General features: G+C 40.6%; 1 protein-coding gene across 5 annotated transcripts in view; it reads right to left on the bottom strand.

The window, feature by feature from the left end:
* Positions 1–14062: 14062 nt before the first annotated feature.
* The window catches only part of LOC124146021 (glutamate receptor ionotropic, kainate 2-like), an 82520-nt gene continuing 80674 nt past the window's right edge, over positions 14063–15908 (bottom strand). For all 5 annotated transcript variants that reach the window (XM_046516056.2, XM_046516060.2, XM_046516057.2 and 2 more), the window contains exon 13: positions 14063–15423. In XM_046516056.2, coding sequence (XP_046372012.1) covers positions 15373–15423 — 51 coding nt within the window. In that variant the 3' untranslated portion in view covers positions 14063–15372. The remainder of the gene's footprint in view (positions 15424–15908) is intronic.

Raw genomic sequence — 15908 nt, forward strand, 5'->3', positions numbered from 1 at the left:
TAGTTAATGTGCCATTTTAAAGAACATCCGATTTTTTCATATTTCTATAGTGAATTTGTCATGCTAAAGAAAACACAATTCTTTCATATTACTGTAGTTAATATGTTATTTTAAAGAACACTTAATTCTTTCATATTACTATAGTTAATGTGCCATTTTAATTCTTTCATATTATTATAGTTAATCAGTCAGGCTAAAGAACACCCAATTCTTTCATATTACTGTGGTAGATTCAGATGACATGTTGAAAATGAAAAAGTTTTACGATGGAAGGCCTGACTGACTGACGACGGATTGAAGTTTGAACATACAGGTGCGTTACAAAACTATTAGGAAAAAGAAAAAGTTAGAAAACACATAACAGTTGAAGTTTCAACTAAGTACCACAATAGTCGCATGGACACTCTCACTAAAAGAGTGTCCCTCGGGGGATGACCATGCCAGTTATTCAATGAATATTTGTGGACAGTTGATCCTGTCTGTTGGTTTTATGATTGGAAATGATTCCCAAATAGAACTCGTGGCGCTGTTGTGTCCACGAGCCCCCATCATGCTATTAGGGTGACCACTATTAACACAGCCATATATGCGACGTCACGCCTGTGGCCTCATCTAATTCGTTTGGTAGTATCGGTTCCCACTTTTATGCTCGTCTATTGTAGGGTGAGAAGTAGTCATTAGGAAAATATGATAACATCAGATAATACATCACAAGTTGTCACACAAACACGTTATCGGCCAACTGTGAATGATAGTCACTTCTCGTGGCCATGGGAATACCAACCACCAACAGCTATCATAATTGTGTAGTTGACTGCGGACTTTGTTTATGACTTCGTGCTAATTCGTTATTATTGTCAATGGGAATCGATGGGTACTTTAATGTTTAGTGAAGTGCTTTTAGGCAGCGAACCAGTTTAACATTTAATACAAATATACTTAGGAAACATTTTCAACACTGAAAACGTTTTAAAATGATAAGGTATTTATTTCAGTGATATATTGTGCTGTATAATGGATGTATTGTTTTGCCGTTTGCAATCGAAGGGATTTGTTTGTGTGCTAGTATTTCAGTACATGTTATAGTGGTCATGTTTAGTGGTCTGTACTGGGCATATGAGTTACACCCCCGTGGGGATTCACTGTTGGAATATGTCCCAGCAACCTATGACGGCCGTGAGTGGATTATGTGACGTCGCACCCCGACAGTGTGGATAGTTGCTGACAATATCAATCACTCACACACACTCACACACACACACTCACACATGGACACACACAGACACACACACAAATACAGACAGACCCACAGACAGACACGCACACACACACACACACACACACACACACACACACACACACACACACACACACACACACACACACACACACACACTCACATACACACAGACACATGCACCCAAACACACGCAGACAGACACACAGACAGACAGACACTCACACATGGACACACACATACAGACAGACAGACACGCACACGCAGACAGACACAAAACACACACACACATATGGACACACAGACAGACACAAACACAGACAGACAGACACGCACACGCAGACAGACCCACACACACTCACACATGGACACACACAAAACGCAGACAGACAGACACACAGACAGACACGCACATGCAGACAGACACTCACACTCAAACTCAGACACACAGACAGCGACAGACACACAGGTCAGACAGACACACAGGCATGCACATACATGCTCACACACACATACAGATAGACACACACACTCCCTAGTTGAGGGGAACACAGTTATTGGGCGTCACACATTTAAATCGTACTGTGGAATCTGTGTACATCAGTTCTGGTGGGGGTTCCGGGTAAGTCTTCCAACCACCTATACTTGAAGTAAGAGCTGACTAAATGGATCTGGTTGTCAGGCTCGGTGATTTGTTTGGTGTCATCGTTTCCCAATTACGTGAAACCACTCACAAACAAATATCATTTCTAGAATGACACGGGTACACGACTAAGTCGTCAAGAGTGTCACGATTCATTGTGCAGAGTTGCGTTCCATTGGCGTACCAGAATCCTGATAATGAACCCTACTTGTTCTCAGTGGTGTAACCGATATATTAACGTCTAAAACATGCCAAAGACCTGTATCAAAAGTAAACAATAAAAAGGGAAGCAAGGTATTTTATGAAGCCCTATTCAACCCTAAATTTATGAAACATAAGTGTTACAGTAAATGGGAAGATTTTCTTGAAAAACAGTATACAGATACAGAGTGGACAAACTTTAACCTTATGGCAAAAACATGTACACAAAGTTCTGAATTAAGATGGTTTCAGTTTAAAGTTATACATAATATTTTAAGTACTTACTGTAATTTATTTAAAATTGGATATGTTGAATAGCTAGATTAATCATTATGTAATGAACCATCTGACACAATTACTCATGTATTATGGAATTGTCACTATGCTGCTGATGTATGGACGAAACTTTCAGATTAGCTTGGAAACTATACAGAAGATAGAGTTAATTTTAGTAATGAACACATACTCTTTGGATTTAAAAGGAAGACTAACAATTCACTCAATGCAGTAATTATGGTAACAAAATCTATGCTGTACACATTTAAAAGAAAAAAAGTCAAACCAATCGTTTTACTAATAACAAAAGGAAATACTTCGATATTATGAAATTACAAAATGTATTCAAATTGTAATTATGCAAGTTTCCATGCCTTTTGGTCTTCTCTACATGTGTTATTTACAGACTCTGTATAACTATGATATCTGATCTGTCCATGGTACAAACATGCCAATAATGTCACAATAAATCCATGAACACTCTATGTATGAAATTGAAATGTAAACTATGATGGAAAATGGAATAAATAATGAAAAAGAAGAAGGATTCAGATAATGAACCATACTTGTGCTCAGTGAGGTAACCGAGATTGTAACCTCTAAGACATGCATCACTTCGGATTAACTATAGTAATATGAAAGAATTGTGTTTTGTTTAGCATGACAAATTAACTATAGTAATATGCAGAGTTGCGTCCCTTAGGGGTACCAGAATCCTGATAATGATTATTGGTTTGTCAGAACCATGCATATGCACGGTGGTTTCACTGAAAGGTAAACGTCTAAGACATGTATCACTTCGGGTTTTCACCCAACATAAAGCTGACACGCCGTCATATGATGTTGGGGAAACCCCGAAGTGATGCAGGCCTTAACACTTTGGTGAAACCTACGGGCACGATTATGTTGCTGACGAGGTACTGTTTGCTAAGCGTAAATTATACTGTGACAAGGTATAATAACAATCTCATCATTAATACCATTTTATGGACCATTCTCTCGACCATTGTAACACAACACATCAATCACCAATAAGTCACACCAATTAAGTGATACTCATCACACATAACGGTGCTAACAATAATTGTGTATTATCACAAACAGCAAGATTGTCATTTGTATGGGAAGCAGCAAAACATACTCCCCCAATGACAGAACATTGACGTCACCTGGATCAAACGCCGAAACCTCAGGTGCTTGATTCTATGGTTCACGGAACGCTGGTGTCCTGACTTGTCCCTCATTCTATCAGGGGTGATGAGTCCGGCGTCACCAGTTACCTTGGCCACCGCAAACATAGACCCAAATATCACCCCCAAAGAGTGGTACTCCCTAACAACAACAGCCATTCACCATCTCCTGGGAGTGTATCCAGTCAACGGAAGCACGGGTCAACAACCACGAGCCAGCTAATCTATCTGTCGCGAGATGCGTATTTATTCTGTAGTTTCTGAGGAGGCTGCCCTGATGCGTATAAAAAAGTATTATCTAGTACATGTGGCCTACTCGAAACAAAACCCTTTTCATTATTCTGTTATAGACTTCCAACTGGGGTTAACGTACTTTCCTAGTGCAGTTTAGACAATGGGAACAGGCTTTCTCTATAGACGCTTGGAGTTCTGTCTCCCTAAACGACTGTTTGAAAGCGCTTGCGGCGCGTATCAACAGTTGAACCAGTTTAAAGAGACTCTCGGTGTGACATGGACTGAGTGCCAAAGCGTCATCATCAAAGACATGGGCCTTTAAACATTCAACATTCAACCATACTTTGCTAGTATTGTGTAAAGGTCATTTATATATCAGGTTGATAATAAAGCAAATGCGTTTTGATTATTTTGACAGGAGTCGGCGTAGGCAGTTGGGCGTCCTGCTGACGTCACATGGATTGATAATTGCTAAAAAGACTACTCGCTCACTAAATTGAATCTATTCCATGAGCAACTTTGTTCATAATCATAACCCGGCAATAGAGGTATGTTATTGTGATTTGATACATGTTCAGAGTAAGTTAATCTCAAAGTTAGGGCGTATATTCGTATGGTTTAGTATTTGCTTATTTTCTCGGGAAGAATGATTTTTACTGTAATATCGCATGCAGTTTACTGCAGCTTTTATTGCAAGCGACGATAAACTCATAGCGACAGCCATTTTAATCTTTGTTAGGTTCGCCAGTTATCCCTGAATTATTTACCAGTCTGCTTGTTCATTGTAACAGTTCTCTACTGCATGTAGAAACCCAACACTTCACACAGCCGCCATGTAGAAGACGAATCCAGGGTCAGCAGTGAGGTCGGTGCTCGTACACATTTGCGAATTATATTTCAGATAGTGAATTCAGATAACGACACCCTTCACCAAAAGAGAAAGATACGATTTTGAAGTATCCACACGAAAGTCCGTAAATCAGTAGTAAACATTAGATTTTAATTTATTTTCCTTATTGTTTTAATAGAACAGGATATAAAAAGCATTTGATATAAAGTGGTTTTGGCACGTGACGTGCTCCTCACTGAAATTCTGACATCCACTAAGTGCATCCAGGGGCGTAACCAGGGAAATAAAACTGTAGACACACACATGCTGTAACATACTACTCATTACGTGCTAAAGATCACCACTTTAAGTGCTTGAAAGTGTGTGAATCTGTTCAAAGAGCCAAAGAAAACATTGCGTGAAGACATGTTTAAAGAACAAAAGTCCGTTGTCATGTGCCACCCAATTCCAGAAAACAACATATTACCAATAATCAGTCAGATCACGCGTCAACATGAGAGTAATTGATCATATCTGAAACGTCAATAAATTACGAAAACAAATTATTTGTCCAAAAAGCCAACTCTCAGTGATGCGATCACAGCCTGGCACCGTCGTCTTTATGCTCCCAATAAATGTCCGGATGGTTGCCAAGGGAGGACTGTAACACTCTTAAATAAGAGCATTGTCGAGTTCCTGTAGAGTTGCCGAAGGCTTCTTGAGAGGTCGATCTGCAGCTCGTTCTACTTGCGTTCGACAGTGTTGGGGTCTGGTGACCGGGCTGGCCAGTCCTTGCTTACAATGGTCTCGTGCTCTAAGTAGGCATCAACGATTCTGGTACAATGAGGTCGTGCGTTATCGTCCATGAGGATAAAGTACAGTCCGATTGCAACAGCATACAGTTTCACGTACACATCCAGGATGCCATCCCAGCAGCGCACACCTGTCATCATTGGTCTGTCCAATTGACGCGGTCTTCAGCCCAAACAAAACGTGCCTGCCTGTGATGTCGGGTCCGTGGGATGCGAATGCAAGCCCTCCGTGACCAGAGACCAGCCTGGCGGAGATGATTACGGACTGTCGAAATAGAAAAAGTTAATGTCGCTGGAGTTCCGCAGGTCATTTCTGGGTGTGGTGGCAGTTACGAAGTGATGACGTCTTGCTACAATCAGGAGAAGACTGTCTCTCCTCTTAGTGGTGGAATGCTGTCGACCACCAGATTGTCGCCTGGTAGCTGATCTAAACGTCTGGTATCGATTCCATGCCCTGCTGATCACCGTTTGGCTGACACCAAAGACGTCTGCATCGTGATGTTGTGTTGACCACGTTTCAAGCATGTCTATGCATCTACCTAATTCTTCGATCGTGCTCTTCAAACGACGTCTTTGACGCTGAGTGCATTCGTGCATTCAGTTGTTGCAATCCTCAATAGTAAATGTTGTACTCTCGTGTACATAGCGCCCATGACGGGCATGCCCGTGTCCGTTCATCATGAAATTGAGGTCCTACAGGGGTTATCCAATCATTGTGTACCGGCATATTTCGGTCTTTGTTTGTTGGAAGATTTTTTGATATCATCAAAATATGATCCTCAGCAAAATGTGAGTTGTATAGTTTGACACAGCCAAGATCTACAGTTGCCGAGAAAAGAGAATTATTGTTCAAGGACCATTGTAAGGATTTGCAAATAAGCACATTGCAAATCAAACACAAGTACCAAATATATCACATAGAAAAACCTCACCATCATGCTAATAGTTCTCAAAGCAAGGCGAGCACAGACATTTCAAAATTATAATTGCCGAAACACACGACACACACATATTATAGAACATTGAAATAGCAGGCCAAACAAAATGGAGAACTAAACACAAGCAGGTTTTTCACAATAATGAATCATGTAACATTGACATTCTCTCACAAATAGTAAACCAATGCATGAAGGTTTTATAAAACAAACAAAATTTCCATTGAGTAATATTACAAGAAAATGCTGAAACTCTAAAAAATGCTAGTCTCAGAAAAACCTTTAACCAGGTCAACTTAAACATGAAATGTACATGCAACTTTAAAATGATTTGGACAATACACTCAGTTCACAGGACCTAAGCTAGAAACGTAAATCAATTTATCACGCCATTTTTATGTTACAGTAACACTACTGAAAACGGAGTACAATTCCCCTTGCTTGGCCTTGTGTTAAAGCGTCAGTCACTGTGTACCAGTAGACGAGCGGGTGCCTTGTTTGGTCCTGACTCCCTCGGGTCTAGCAGCAGAAACCGAAGAATATGTGCTGCTGAATACAGGACCAGTAGATAAGGCGTCTGATCCGCGCAGCGAATTTATGCAAAGTGTGCACACCCAGTTTTTAGGTTTACAACTCCACATACGCAAAAACATGTTTAAGTAAATTCTCATAAATGCATACGTCAACAATAATAACTTCACAGACATTAGCACACAAAAAATGTTGACAACAATTCGAAATCGGTCACATCTTCCAGCGTGATAATTTGACACAAGCCACGACAATTCGATTGTCAGTTAATTAGAAAACATAAGTGGGCGTGTCCTATTGTTTTTTGGTTTATAAAAACATAAACGCAAAAAAAAATTGCTTGGTTTACCAATCAAATGCCACTACTTGCATTTTAGTTATTTTATCTTTTTAACATCAATTTTTCGTTTCTTTTCACATTCAAATTTCAAAGTGTTAGCACTGTTTTTGCTTCACAATGGTTACGCCACTGGCATAGCGCCATTATACAACGAGGGTCCACAACTACGTACCAGGTATTCGTCAGCACCCGTGTCATCCCAGGCTTCTTGTGGTTTACGGAAAAGCCCGAATGGGGACGAATGTCTGTTTGGAGAACAACTAATCGGAAAGTAAGGAGGTTCAAGGGAAGGTTTGGTAATCGAATTATCTCCGAATGCAGTTTTTGTCCCCAAGGGTTGCTTGAGTTTGATTTCCTGCTATGTTGAAGTTTATTTCCTAGTTGACGTTGTCCAGAGGATGGAAAATAGTTTTGTTCGACAATGAATAAAGTTACAAACGAGCACTTTAAATTTTATGAGAATTTAATCAAATAATGTAACTTTCTAATGTTTTTTGAGAGTCACTAAATTTTCTAAATTCCGATTGAAGTGTTATATATAAAAAAGTTCTTGTGTGTTCACTGACGTCATCAGATTATTACCCCAAAAATGTTGAAAGACAACAACAAACACAGAGATAGGGCAGGGGGAGACAGGGAGAGACAGAGAGAGGGAGAGAGAGAACAGGAGAGAGACTACGAGAGAGAGAAATGTGATGATTAACACAGGTATTGTTCACCATGCGCCAGTTATTTCATCGTGTCACGTCCCCATGTCATTATGTGCCCCTTGCTTGCCGGCGACATGTACAGAACGCTCCTCAATAATGCACCAGTTGATTCCAAATTTGGCCATCCGTCTTTATGGCAGTGTTTACTGTACTTCAAGCATACTGCTATAATTATTCTTTTAAAAAGGATAATTGAATGCTATTGTTCTAGCCTGCTGGAAACGCTCGATAAATCTGTGCAGCATGATGGTTGAATGATGTACCTGGGATAAACGGTCTGGAGGGACCTCTCTTTGTGGTCAGCAATAGACTGATATCCCTGGGGACTCTCAAACTGAGTTCTGTCTCATTGTCATCAGAAATACTCATGCCGAGACCAGGCAGCTAGGTGGTATTAGTGAATCTGTAGAGCTTTATATGATGTCGCTTAGTCCTACAGTGTGTGATGACTGGTGCTACAATGTGCATGCGTGCACAGTGCTTTACACACTGGTTGAAATTCCGTCTCTATTTAACTGTTTGTTCATTTAACTTGAGTTGTTAGTTTAAGGAACAATGCCATTAACAACATAATGGAGATGTTACTAAATAAACTCTGGCAATCATCATTGTTGCTATGACAACCACACTGAGTGGTATCATGAGACCACTAAAACGAAAAAAATAATTTATATATCCGTACTAGCCTTTGTGCATACTGTGTGTAAACTACACGTATTTACACAGTGTGCACGCCGGTACTTACGTATACCTCCATTGACGCAATAACATTCCTATTAATAACCAAGTATGAATTAATAACTTCATAGACTGATTATTTAATCAGTAACATTAAAAACTGTATACGACGATGGGAAATCAGTCACATCGCTCAGCGCAATAATGGAACACATGCCTCGCCCAACATACTTGTGAGATACCAAGGTTGGAATAATGACAAGCCTATACAAACTTCATTTCTTTTATCGTTTCTCTCAGTTTAGGAAGTTATGTGCCCCTCGCCCCCGTTTCCTTGAACAAGGGGAGGTAACTCTGAGGATATTATATCAGCTATGACAGTTCGGCGGTAAAGACAGTTCACCACCTCCCCATAAGTTGAAATGTCAAACAATAAAAGTTCGCACAAAAAACCCAAAGTGACCTTGAGCTAGGTCATCCAAATTAAATCTAAAGTAATCGTCAAGGTAGGAATCACATCTGATTTCAAATTACTACTACTTTTGTTTATAGCTGCAAGGAACAGAAAAATCAATGTTCTGTTCACAAATCAAGCCTTTCTGGCTTTTGCACTGTTCGATCGTCTCAAGACTGTAAGTTCCACTGGTAGAGAGAAAGGTACAGATTGAGGTCTCTACAACTTGGCATTTCATTCTCATCCACCTGAAGTTTAACCTTTTGTCCTGTCAAAGTACCAATTTCATCTGTAAACACTGCATGTTTCAACAAAACCTAGTGCCTCCTTGGTTTGCTCCGACACACGAAATAATGTCTTTTATGTGTGCCAGACAATCACGGCCAGGCAGAGAGGGCCGACCACCACGGATAATAGTAACAGGAAGTGACAACTTCTGGCTTCTTTACTGAACATTTTAACGTCCTCTGTGGCCTTAATGGGTAAAATTTCACCTGTGTAAGTTTTCAGTTCAGCACTTGCCGGTTTGACTGCAGACTTACGGGAGGGCCAAGTCTTGATGAAGGTCCCCTCACAAATTATGGTCATTGAAGCTCCGGTGTCCACTGATTGCTGATCCAAAAGCAAAGTGACTCTATATACATGGACAAGAAATGGCCATTGCATGCAAACAAGCTGCTATTGTTTCACCTGAAAGAAATCTTATGAAAATCAGATCTTCGTGCTCTGTACCATAGCAAGAACTAAGATCTGATTTTAATAAGATTGAGCTGAAAACGGGAAACTTTGATGCACATTTTCATGATGCACATTTTCCAATTTTTTCCATCAAGACAGGCATGTGAACGATGTTGGTTTCAATTCATTCCGTTTTAAGTCGTCTAAGGCGCCGCTATTCGCTGTACAGAGTTTCGTCCCTTGGGCACGCCAGAAACCTGTGATTGTGGGTTCGAAGCCTGGTTCACCTTGATTATGTTTCTAGGTTTGTCAGCGCGTCGAAGACCTGCAGCACTTGGACTTTCCTCCCACATTAAGCTGGCACGCCGTGATATAACTTGAACACTGTTAAAAACGGTTTAAACCCAACTCACTCACTCCAAGTGGTGACGTTATTACCACTTTTTTAAAACACCAGAGCGCAGGTATGGCGCAGATCAATAACACCAATCAGATTTGAACCGAAAATAAGTGCTCGGAGAAGCACGATGAAACTGACTGAAAGACAGTTTCACGTAACATGTACGGTTGTAGGCAATCCGAATCGGCACGTCATGCATGATAGTATGACTCTGAATGAATGCGAATGCAAAGTCCCCTATAACTCATGCTGACTGCAATGGGGTCGGTGGAAACAATGATTGCTGAGCATGAAACAAAGGGATGGGCGACTATGAAGACAGACACAACCGTAGCTAGGAGCTGACTGATTGTGTAGCATTGCACCACAATTTGAAGACTCTATACTCACTTGACTGGTCCAGAGTCGACTGCCTGCCTGCCGTCGTCTGTTAGCAAAAACACTACCCACTGTGCCATGGGGGACCATATTAGTGGTGGAATTATGATTTGGCTGATTGTGTTTGATCGTGCTCAGATGGCTGGAGCATCGTTGACGTTTCCAGCCTCTGGTGTACCTTGTCTAATTACACGTCGCACTGATATAGCTGGAATATTACTGATTTGGCGTAAAGAAGGAAAGGAGAGATGGAAAGAAGGAAAGAAAGAAGGTCAGAAAGAAGGAAGGAAGGAAAGGAGAGAACTAGAGAAAGAAGCAAAGAAAGAAAGAAAGGAAATAAGGAGAGAAGAAAAGACCTAAAAATATGGAAAGAAAGGAGGAAAGAAAGAAAGAAAAGCAGGAAAGAAAGAAAGGAGGAAAGGAAGAAGGAAGGAACGAAGGAATGAAGGAAAGAAAATATAATTAATCAACACGGTCGATGAGAGAAACTGTTTATTTTTTATGCTGGAAAATTATTCAGGCAAAATGTACAGTCATTCCTGACAATGAGTTCGTGATACAGGACGAAAATACTAATCTATGTTCATTCATGCACAATAACGAACTCTGAACACTCAACATAGCACAACATTCCCTTCCATGAGACACGAGGTATTGACAGAGATACATGAATACACGGTGGCAGCTCGGTATTGTAGGACTCGCTACAGCCGTGCGGGGAGATCTGTCAACTCCACCAACGTGTACCCTCTGAACCAGTATTTACACTAAGAAGTTATGAAATAAACACGTTGTTTTTGTACTTTCAAACAAATGTCACATTTCTATTCAAACAGGTGCCCAGGAAAACAGGTAATAAGATTACGAGATGCAAACAAGCAATAGGATTTGCTAGTTAACTTAATATATATATCTCAATTTTGTATTTTGACTTCATGGTTATTATTGTATCTGCTAGCCTACATTTGACAATACTTCAGAGGCGTATGCACTTGCGGTCGTGTCCCCTACAAAATTCGACAGTGCAGTTGTGCAATTGTGCAACTTAACGTCAAGACAAACAACAAAAACACTTGTTTCTGTGCAAAATGTATGCGTATTTTCCTATTTTCAGATTTCTACGTTTTAATTCTTAAGATTTCAATCTTACCATTTTATGGTCAGAGATGCTTTTTCTGCAACTTATATGAAACTAGTAGCACATATGTACCCCTATGGTAACGGTCAGTTGTTTCATGCTGTGGTCAAGCAGACCTACTGTGACAGATAGTTGCATTTCTTCCTAGAAATATCAACCTGTACACACTGATAAGTCTTTGCGTGTCAATCGTAATGGCAATGAAGCAATATTCGTAACCATTCGCATTCGGTTCGTCCCGGAATGGCACGAGGTGGTCACAAAAGAGAAACAAAGGGGTCTTCAATACTGAAATGTCTTCACTGCACTCTGAGGTACAAGCTGAGGCCAGGTATGTGCAGGCACTTCTTGAAATAAACGTTGGTCAATATTAAGACCTAAACACCGTACATTCAATATGATACAAATCACCTGGAAGCTTCTGAGCCTAGTCATTAGGAAAAAACACTTATTACTTACAACTCTGTCGGATTTTTGAAGATTCATTAAACGAAATGTGTCGATATTCTACACTCGGCCATTGATGCTGACACCAAAATATGGCAGTTGGCCTGAAACCCAGTGTGAGTGAATGGACCAGTTTGGTTAAGCGCTGTTTTCAATAGTATTTTAGTTGTATCACGGCGTGTCACCTTGTGGAAGGAAAACCCCAAAATACTTTTGTTTGTACCAATGAATATGATGAAGATTGATTTATGTTTAACATGTTCTTAATGTGATGATCCAAAGTGTCTCTATTTGCAAGTGGGTCATGTAGCTCACCTGCTGACGATGATGTACTGGCTACAGGAATTTCGACGATAATGACTGATACTTGTTATGTCATTTATTCACTCCTATTCCGAGGATGGGACGGATGACGCGCCCTTGTGTTAGCTCACCTGGACCTTCTGTCCAGTTGAGGTAAAGTGTATTGTCTGCTGGACAGGGCATCATACATACACATATACAATACCTACATATATACACACGAACTACTTAACTAACTGTACACGCTCATGGCTGATCATAAGCAATTGGCAATCAGTGATGGTATAGTATGTATGATATACATTGTGATTCGCGATATACAGACGGGTTTAACCGCAAAAGGCTGAAGGGGCCGTTGATGTACAGGCTACTATAGATACGTACCCAGATAGCTTTCTGTATGCTGAAATGTACCCTAAGCCAAATAAGAAAACGCAAACGTACGCCAGCTTGGCAACGTAAAGTACTGGTGCCAGGAGTCTGGTACACAATGCACTACTTTGTAGACATGCACGAGTCTATACCTCCTAACTGATCTCGCTTTGTGTGGAATTGACAGATTTCTTCGTACTGAAAGTACTTTGCCAAGCTGGAGTATATTTTAGTAGTCCGATTTCTAAGAAAATGTACATTTTTGGACTGGTAAGTTATTATAGGGGGTGGGGTGACGGTGGTCGGTGTGAGTGGTACTAGGGTTGTTTCATGGTTGTTTCATGTATTGCCGACTCGCCCATTTCTTCATCTGCGTAATATATTTTTCATGACACGTCCCTCTCCCTATGATAAATGACCAGTCTATAAATAATGTTACAATCCCAAAAAATATTTGAACAAATTATGACTGACATTGTATTAATGCACCCGCCCCCTCCTCACACACACACACGTGTGGACTAGATTACCAGTCCCATTATAACGATATAATCCTAAAAAATGTTTGAAAAAATCAGAGCTGTCATTTTATACATGCACCCCCTAAACCCAACCCGCCTCCACACCGCCAATACATGTAAAATGCACCCCCACCCCCATATCTAATTACCAGCCCCTTCAGAAGTATACAGAAAGCTCCCCGGGGTCCCTGGGGTACATACCTACAGTTCCCTATGTGACATTAACTCCATCTGCATAGTAACATATAGATTCTACGATTGTCTCTTCATAAACACAATACATAATTCATTTAGAAGTATTTCATACAGGCTAAATAGAGTGCAGACAATAACAGATATATCAACAAATTATACACATACACAAGAGTACACAATCATCATGCATCGTCGGCGTATAAACATCGCAATTCTTCCAAATCTAATCAAAGTCCTGTAAATGTTGATGCTGATTTATCCGGTCGAAACCGATGATCAAAATATTGGCTTGCCTCTCCGGATTATAACCTAACTGGTGGTAACTTTGCACTGCGCAGTCACCTTCAGTCTCTCTCTTCACTCATTCGTAGTCAGGGAACAAGTCAAGTGAGATTGATTAGGGAAGAGTGAGTGAGTGAGTTGGGTTTAACTCCGCTTTTAACAGTATTCCAGTTATATCACGGCGTGTCAGCTTAATGTTGGAGGAAAACCCGAAATGATGCAGGTCACCACTTCGGTGAAACCCACGAGCACGGGTATGGTGCTGACAAACCTAGAAACATAACCGGGGCGAACCTGGATTCGAACCAACAATCATAGGTTTCTGGCGTGTCCAAGGGACGCAACTCTGCACAGCGAATCGCGGCGCCTTAGACGACTGGGCCACCCGTGCCCCCTGATTAGGGAAGAAGAGGACAATACTGTACATCTATACTCCTTAAAGAAGTTGTTGCATGACAGATTTACTATAGTAATATTATATGAAAGAATCGGCTGGTCCTTAACTTCTTTTGGGTAGAATAAGTTGTGCTTCACACATCATGGTACGTGCTTTGGTATGAAGTTCGCTTCCATAAAATCAATACACAGGTAAGACAAGTCATCTGCGACAATGTTTCACGAAAATGCTATGTGATCAGCATCTGTGTGTTACTAAACTGTCGGGAAGACACTTGAAAATTAGATCTGACAAAAAAATTACAAACCTTATCAAAACGTTACTAGGCTGAATGCAGTAGCCGAAACACTGGAAAGTTAAGGTCCAAAACACAATTAGGAAACCCGTATGAAATACATCACCATCGATTAGTAACCATTCTTTGCATGTTTCATTTTACCCACTATTAAACAAGGGTGTGTACTTTCTTTTGTCCGGCACGCTACAACTGATGGACACAGTGCGAAATATACACAATAAGTTACAATGACATATATGATATATATTTCTGGTCAGTATGAATGAATTTTTTAATGCGTCAAACCATCAAAGCCACCAACAATGAAGTAATGAACATGTATGAAATCTGCATATCATACTTACTGATAATACTAACTTAGATAGTTTTTTATATATAATTATCATACACCGCACATGAATATCGGTTTTTAACACTCAACGCTATCATCCTGCAGGAGACCTGTGCACGACACGATGAAGCATAACCACTCGTTAGTTTGTTGAACGTCACATGGTTGTCGGAAGGCACATCCACACCCACACAATCCGAATCAGGAATATAAGTTAATGCTATCCAGACAACGGAATAGTAAAACAAACTTAGTATTCCGGAATAAGGTAGAGGATTAAGCTGGTTGGAATCAGTATTAATCAGCACTCATTCCGGAAAGTTATAATGACAACAGGAAACAAATTGCATTTCCGCATATGTAGTTCGGAATCGGGAACCTGGCGTCAAACAGTGAATGAAAACCGAAATTGGAATCCTTTCAGTTCAGACATCAGTTTGGACTTCCGGTGTAAGCGGAAGTCACCAAGAGGACCAGCAGACCTTGGCGATGTCTCTCCGGCCAATCAGGAGGGTGTTCTTGCGAAGTGTGTGGTATGTATGACTGTCAGTGCCGTGTTCGCTCATAGAAAACTGGACTTTTCTTTGTTGTTTGTTGTGAAATCGGGTTTATCCTTCAAGGAAAACAAAGAATGTATTTTAAAATATTACACACCAGTATAAGAGAGAGAGAGAGAGATAGAGAGGGAGAAAGAGAGAGAGAGAGAGAGAGAGAGAGCGAGAGAGAGAGAGAGAGAGAGAGAGAGAGAGAGAGAGAGAGAGAGCGTGTTACTTACATTTGGGTTTGATGTTGCTAGAGCGCCGATTACAGAGGAGAGATTGTTGAACACAGAGTCCGGTGTACAGAGGGTGACGACTATTCACAGGCTGGTACAAAGTAAGTGACGAATATTGAGAGACCGGTGTAGAGAGGGTGTCCATATTGAGAGACCAGTATAGAGAAGATGACGAATATTCAGAGGCTGGTATTGAGAGTGTGACGAATATTCAGAGGCTGGTATAGTGGTAGTGGTGAAAATTCAGAGGCTGGTATAGCGAAAGTGACGAATATTCAGAGACTGGTAAAGAGAGAATGACGAACATTGAGAGGCTAGTATTG

This window comes from Haliotis rufescens, unplaced genomic scaffold (genome assembly GCF_023055435.1).
Source record: "Haliotis rufescens isolate VD_foot unplaced genomic scaffold, xgHalRufe1.0.p SCAF_7, whole genome shotgun sequence".
NCBI lineage: Eukaryota > Metazoa > Mollusca > Gastropoda > Lepetellida > Haliotidae > Haliotis > Haliotis rufescens.